Below are 7,500 nucleotides of genomic sequence, written 5' to 3' on the forward strand. Positions count from 1 at the left end.
CCTGATTTTCCCATTCCTGGAAATTGCAGGAAAATATGTTTTTCTTTCTATATTATTGATATTGATACTACTATTATCCTTATTGATATTTTGATTATTAAATTGTTATGAAAATTTTGGTAACATTAAAGATAATAAAATAATACAAAAGAAACTTTTGAGATAGGTAGGACTAATAACTAACTCCTTGGTGACTAAGCACTTGAAGAGCCATCTATGTGTAAATTCTTTATGATTTGCGAAGTTCTAGCTTTGCCCGGGCCTTCTAAATATGGCCTGGCCTGTGTCAGCTTTTTACGGCTGTCTCATTTATTTGTCTGACACTCTGTGCTTACCGTGGCGGCGGGATTGCCAGCAGGCGCTCCTGCCGCCATGTTGTAAGCATATCGCACAGCTTCTTTACCAGCACGGCAGCTGTTGTGGGCGGTCCCTGTCTAAGGAATTGTGTATGGTCACAATTTTCTAAGTTATGTGTAAATACAATAAATGTACTTATATTACAGTAGGCATAGCATGTATTCTTGCCATCTGTGCGGATTGGGTTAAATTTGGAAATGACATCTAATGCAGATTTCTAGTGGAAGACTGTTTTACTGATAAGTCTCATTGTGTTTTGAATGAATATAGCACTCATTCCTTTCAGAAATGAAGTATAGCTACAATATTTGCCCTTGTAGCTGGGGAGGGCGGATAAGTATCCAGAAAATTATGGGGTAAAAGCAAATGGTTAAAATAAACCTTTCAGTAATTTAGCAATTGTGATGAATGTTCATGGTAATTATCCTTTTAGAAGGGGTTGCTGCCCCCTATACCTCTTCACCTCGTATGTTCTGGCTGGAGGGAACTTGGCAAGGTATTTGGAGTGGCCAGCCAACGAGTTGATGGGAATTGCAATCACTGTGTGCCGCTCTTTTTCATTATTGTATGATATTTTGCTTAGGCTATTTATGGTGAAACAGTTTTCCCAGCACCATCCACACACCCTAGCCATGATAAGACTGATTTGAATCTCAACAACTTCCCTTGGCTCCAGCTTCTATTGTTACATGATTATCTATCAAAACTCATATTAGCTCTAAAACACTAGTTGCTATTGCCTGTTGTCAGGTCATGGCCAAGTACAGTTCCTGTTGGCTCATTTAATTTCCATTGAATGAATCACTTGCTACAATTCCTTGAGATTATTTTGTCTCATCCTCAAATTTGCAAGTCATTGTTAGGGAGCTGTACCCCTTAAAAAAAAACAAAAAAAAAACAGTTTGGGGCTATTACCCATAACCCTCCTTCCTGGATATCTATCTGGTAAGATAGAGCCTGGTCAGGTCTGAGTGATCTCGTGACTCAGCTGAGATGGAGGTAAACATCCTCCCCTGAGGTTTCAGCCAAGAGATACTGTGCAGTTTATGGGATATATTATGCATATATATTAATTCCACTTAGTGTGACATCAGTCAAATCATGAATACCAATTTTTTTGAATTTTAAAATGTGGACCGTTTCTAGAAAATGACTTTAGTCTTAATCTATAGAAACCAGCTATGACTTGATAGTAGCTCCAATAGCTGAGGTATGCTGTGGAAATTCTGGGGTAAATTCCTGAAATATGCAAATAAAAGTAATAAGATTAACTAACTTCATGCAAATAAAGCCTCAAAAGAAATTTTGGTATAGTTTCAGTTTCACACAGCCATATGGCAAAATTTAAGGTACTTTTGATCTATGGCATTTTTTTTGAAGTTGTTGATAGAATAGTTGTGTAATAAGTAACTAATACTTTGGTAAATATTTATATAATGACTGCACTAAGATAGGGATTATCTTTTGATCCTCTCATAAAGAGAATGGAAAAACTACACTCACTGTTACATGAAATAATCTGCTTAGGCAAATTATAACATCAGAAAATAAGAGATACGTCATATAATGCATTCCTTGTAACACTGAGTCTACTTACCTTGAAAGGTAATGGTAATTTGGTAAGTGGTTTATTTTCATGTAATGTGTATAGAAATAATGCATAATGTTTACCTTTTCAGAAAAAATAACAAAATGGAATTTGATGCAGAAAAATTAAGGGAAGACCAACAGAAACCAGTAGCTAATTCGTTAGCATTTTGCTGGGATGAATTAGTATCCAATCTTATGAGGTCATTACAAGACTTAGCTTCATACAAAGGAGTGCCTCCGGAGGTGTGTTTGCGTCTTGGTGATGAAGAGATGATGATCCATGGGGTTTTGCTTGCAGCACTAAGCAGCTGGTGGAGAAAACGTCTTGACCCTCTTCTCCAGCAGGTGAGTAGTTTTTATGCAATTTATGTAGTGTTGTCTTTCTTTTTTATTATTATTTTTAAATATTGCAAATAAAACTGTGTCCTTTGGATGTAGCTATTTACAATGTGATTTTTTTTTTTTTTTTTTTTTTTTTTTTTTTTATCATTATTATTTTTTTAATGATTGATTGATTGAATCAGTATTCAGAGATTATGTAGGTCTATTATGAAAGCTTCAGACCCATGTATATGCAAAACTGTTCTATATTGGAGAGCTGTAATTTATTGCTTGCTTTATTTATTTGTTTTTATCTTTTTGTTTGCCCTTGGATTGCAAGAACTGGCACTGATATTTTCATTTGTGAGAGAGAAATGTTTTGATTTGATGGTAATATGTCTATTTGAGTACTGTATTATTGATGAAAAATTTATTTTTCAGGATACCCTGATTATCCACAACATAACGGTAGACATCCAGCTAACCCATGGAGTGCTTTACGCCACAAGGTCTCTCTTATATTCTGGTAGCATGACAGTATCATCATCTCTGCTAGAACAAGTTCAGAGTGTTACAAGATCACTAAATCTTGACAACCATGAATTATCATACTCAGTTTGTAGTAATGGCATGTATTTAGTACAATGGACAGGATTTGAAGAGCATCTGCTTCGAGCTTTGCAGTATATGTGTTGCAATCAGCAATGTACAGATGTTGCTGTTGTTGTGAATGGCCATATCATTAAAGCACATAAACTGATACTTGGTGCATCAAGTCCAATACTCAACAGTGCCTTTCAAGAAGATCGAAGGATACGAATAATTCACCTTCCAGATATAAAAGTAAAGATAGCACAGAGCCTTATCACATACATGTATTTTGGCAAAACTTGTGTCCAAAAAGATATGTTAGTGGATTTTCACAAATTATGTGGAGCTTTCCAAGTGGAGAGTTTGCAAGAATTGACAAAGAGGTTTGCTGCAAAAGTTACAGGCAGTAGTGATAAGAAGCCAAAGTCACATGTCACTATCCATGCTCGTGTGAGACCAGAAGCTAAAGATTTATGGGGACGACTACAGCAATATTATACTGTAGGGAGGAATGCTGATCTTATGCTAGTAGTGGAGGATAAAAGAATGCTTGCACATAAAACTCTTTTCAGTGCAATTTGCCCTCCCATTCATGAGCTATTGGTGCAAGAACTCTCAAATGAACATGCTCTTGTTATGATAACAAGTATGAATCACTCATTATGGGAAGGTATACTGAACATTATGTACAGAGGTTCTTGTACAATAGTTGGCACAGCAATAAGCACCGTTTTTTCTTATATTGATCTATCATTATTTGATATTGAAGTTAATGAGGTCAAACCAGCTCAAAATTGTCTGCAAGAAGATAAGAATAACCAAAACCCTACTTTGATCAACCAAAGATTAAGTTTTTTGAAGCAATCCTTAGGTGTGCCATCATTTAAGAATAATAGAAAACTGAATGTAAAGAAAAGGAAATCACTTTCACAGTCTGAGAAAGTAAGGGATGAAGCAAGCAGCTCAAAGCAAATACAAAATGGGAAGAGAATTAGAAGCCAGAATGCAAGTCTTGAAGATCAGGACTCTGTAAGTATTTTACATCCTGTATTTCAGAAATAGTAAGAATAGTGTCTTTATTTTCATGTCAGTTATTCATGTAACTTTGTTTCTTTGTTATTTATGTTATTAGTTGGAAAATTATAGACTACCATAGAATAAAGATTTTTTTTTTTTTTTTTTAGATTATATATGGTAAATAGAATAAAACAAAACCAAAATTGTATTTTATGTATCACTTGCATAACAAGATTTATGTTATATTTACACTATTGGTTTAGATTTATGATTTTTTAAAATTAGGTTTTTCAGCATAGATATTTATTCCACTTACAGATTCACAATATGATTGAGGATATTAAATTATTAAATGATGCAGCTACCTGTAGCAAAGAAATCCTTATGTCCACTGAGCCAGAGCCAAAGACATGCAAGGAAAAGGGAAATCCTTTGCCATCATCAACCACTGAGAGCAGCTTTCTTGAACAAAATGCTTCTTGGGAAGGAGAGGAGGAAAAATTGCAGGGTACAGTTTCAGATGAAATTTTCCCTAAATTCAGGCGAGACAAGTAAGTACTGTTGTTATTATTGTTGTTATTTTGGTTTTGATTTACTTTTAATGGACTAGATATTTTGAATATTCTTCTTCAGTTGATACTATCACTTATTATTACTTCATGTATTTTTTTTACCAATCTGTATTTTTAAAGAATGCCTAAATGTATATTTTTGATTAATGAACTCTTCATAAAAAATCATGTTTTCCAGCATGATCAAATTGCATGTAGGGAGTTGATTGATTTTCTTTTAATCTAAACAGATCCTACAGCTGTATGGAGTGTGGTGCTACGTTCCCATCTCTGCTAACACTAACAGTTCATAGTCAAAGCAGTCACACTACAGAGGCCACTCTGGAAACCTGTGAGCACTGTGGCAAGTCATTTATACAAATTAAAGAAATCAGAGAACATAAAAACACTAATTTAGGTAAGGGCTATATATTTAGTTTTATGTTTTGTATAAATAGATATACATGATTGTTTTTCCATATGTGTGGTGGGAACATGCATATGCATGCCCCCCCCCCCCTTCTATCTATTCTCCCTCCCCTCCTCTGTTCTCTTTCCCCACCTACTTTCTCTAGTATGTTTGCATATACAAAGACATTTAAAATTTATGGAATACCTGAAAATTATTAAACTGTTATGCTTTCCAGGTAATCAACCGATGAGCTGTGAACAGTGTGCAAAATCCATCATTCAGGGAGGACTTATGCATCAGCATTACAAAACAAATGAGGAAGAAAAACAAGTAGAAGTCCATGAGAGAAGTCTTGGGTGTCCACATTGCTCAGAAATATTTTCCTCACAGAAATCTTCTGGAAGACCACATTAATATGAAACACACTGGATTTGCTCAGCACGACTTTCAGTCTTCAAAGTATGTATGCAGTTTGTGAAACAGACTCATTATTAAAAAAATATATAAGTCACGCATCTGTTATATTTTTTCAGTTTTTTAAGGGTCCATTTTCCATGAAAATGTAATATTTGGGAGGTTTGTGAGAGGTGGATATTTTTTAATCCTTAACCTATTGCTGCCTGGAATATCATTTACTTACATGTCATGTCCGCTATAAATTTAGTTTATTAAATATGTTAATACAAAGATGATTGCATAAGAGCATAACCACTAGTCAATAACCAGTCCATATCTCACATGTTTTATCTTTTTCTTGATTTTTAAATTATTATTTTTTTTTTTTATTCTTTATTATTATTTTTTTAAAAATAAATTAATGGGGAAATCAGCTGAGGGCACATAGGCCTCTTGTTTCACTCTTTGGTGACTGAGGACTTGCAGAGCCATCAGTGTGTAAAAAAAAAAAAAAAAAAAAAACAGAAATGCAGTGAATGTTACTTGCATCCAGTGGTGATTAGATTGAGGAGCACCCTTCTAAATTTTTGGTGGGTGCTTTACCCTGGCAAAGTTACCTCTTAGAGCAGTTTTTATAAGGTTTAAATTGTAATAGACATTTCTAGTCTAGGGAGATTAACTGTGATCTTACCATTTTGGGGGCCTGAGCAGTTGGAGGTGGCTCAGAGACCAAGGCAGAGTTTGAGTCTTTAGTATGTGTGTATGATGGAGAATGCCCCATATACCAGCTTACTAGGAAATGAGTAGGGAATATGACTTTATTTAATCAAAAAAATTGCAATAATTCAGTATAGATGGTGAATAGATAAGGCAGGAATATATATGCTGTCAATGCATTTTTTTTCTTCTTTTTTATTCGTTTTCCTCTCTTTGTCTTCTTCAGCAACAAGGTAAAGAAAAAGTCTTTACCTTGTTGCTCATGATGGATTTTTTTCACATCTGAAGAAGGAAATGGCTCATTTAATTCAGAAAGGCAGAGATTTAGACAGTTCATTCCACTTTCTTTTTTATTTGCTATATCAGAGAAGATACTGGATACATAAGGAGGAGCTAAAACATCAATGGGGGGGGGGGGTCCACATCAGGAGAAAACAAGAGGGAAGGAGGGATTCCTTTTAACCCTACAATGACGGTACCAGAAATGTGTGTCATTCATTCTAGCAACCATCTAGCCGTTTGGCTGGGGAGTCCACTGCATATAGCAGAACTTCCCGCTTGACTCGTTTTAGTGAGTCGTGACACCTATAGCTGTACTTATCATGATATGATGATAGGATTGTAGGGGTTAATTTTAATTCTCATCATTTACTCATAGATGAATATATTCACTCCTTAATGCTATGAAAGAGATGTTAGTTAAAGGGACTGACTATTGTTATTGTACATGTGTGCCAAATAGTCATATTTAATATTAACCTGTCAATATTATGATTTCAGAAGTTTTGCATCACCACCCAGAATAAAATCTCATATAACAAAAGAACACAGAGATGCCTTGAAGCGCAAGTGTATAGAGTGCAAAATTACCTTCAAGACAGAAAGTCTACTTCTTGCCCATATGAAGTCACACAGATTCAAGGTAGGAAAAAGAACATGTATGGTCAGTAGATAGATTGATATGGATATAGACATTGATAATGTGATAACTTTAACATAACTCATTTTAAAAAATCAATGAAAGTATTGAGTAGATATGAGGTAAATATTCTTTTCCCTTGAAATACTTTTTTCTTCGCTGGGAATATATTTCTAAATCATGATTGCATTTCAGGTCAAACCATATGAGGAAATGCCTTCCATATGTTCAAAATATGGCAAACAGTTTGTGACATTTGACAGAATAAAAATGCATGAACTAAATTGTCAAGAGAGTCAGTCTGAGCAGTTAGATGCAGTCACAACATCACATAGATCTTATGATAATATGTAAGTGTTATATATGTAACATTTAATTTGTTTTATTGATGTATATAGTGAATTATGTAAACACATAACATATTTGTCTTTTTTCTGATATATATTTCCCCTTAACTAGTTTTTCAGGAGAACAGTCCAAAAATCTGATGTCATCACTTGCTGTTACTCAGTTAAATGAATTGAAAGGTATTGAGAAAATTCATAGAAGAAGGACAAAAGATAAGACTCCTCAGAAGTATCTGGATAACAACAAACAAAATTACTTTTGTCCAGATTGTGGAGAAAGCT

At 34.5% G+C, this 7,500-nt stretch overlaps 2 protein-coding genes across 5 annotated transcripts in view; both read left to right on the forward strand.

Moving 5' to 3' along the window:
• The window catches only part of LOC125036262, an 8,700-nt gene extending 1,831 nt beyond the window's left edge, over positions 1–6,869 (forward strand). For all 4 annotated transcript variants that reach the window (XM_047628746.1, XM_047628745.1, XM_047628743.1 and 1 more), the window contains 6 exons: positions 2,037–2,292; positions 2,710–3,888; positions 4,195–4,427; positions 4,679–4,845; positions 5,075–5,298; positions 6,733–6,869. In XM_047628746.1, the coding sequence (XP_047484702.1) occupies positions 2,050–2,292; positions 2,710–3,888; positions 4,195–4,427; positions 4,679–4,845; positions 5,075–5,253 (2,001 nt within the window). In that variant the 5' untranslated portion in view covers positions 2,037–2,049 and the 3' untranslated portion in view covers positions 5,254–5,298; positions 6,733–6,869. The remainder of the gene's footprint in view (positions 1–2,036; positions 2,293–2,709; positions 3,889–4,194; positions 4,428–4,678; positions 4,846–5,074; positions 5,299–6,732) is intronic.
• The window catches only part of LOC125035909 (zinc finger protein 691-like), a 5,577-nt gene continuing 4,712 nt past the window's right edge, over positions 6,636–7,500 (forward strand). The window contains exons 1-4 of the mRNA XM_047628219.1: positions 6,636–6,646; positions 6,733–6,874; positions 7,067–7,221; positions 7,331–7,500. The exon at positions 7,331–7,500 is cut by the window's right edge and continues 255 nt beyond it. Of these exons, the coding sequence (XP_047484175.1) occupies positions 6,636–6,646; positions 6,733–6,874; positions 7,067–7,221; positions 7,331–7,500 (478 nt within the window). The remainder of the gene's footprint in view (positions 6,647–6,732; positions 6,875–7,066; positions 7,222–7,330) is intronic.

The sequence above is a fragment of the Penaeus chinensis genome, chromosome 20, assembly GCF_019202785.1.
Source record: "Penaeus chinensis breed Huanghai No. 1 chromosome 20, ASM1920278v2, whole genome shotgun sequence".
Classification (NCBI taxonomy): Eukaryota; Metazoa; Arthropoda; class Malacostraca; order Decapoda; family Penaeidae; genus Penaeus; species Penaeus chinensis.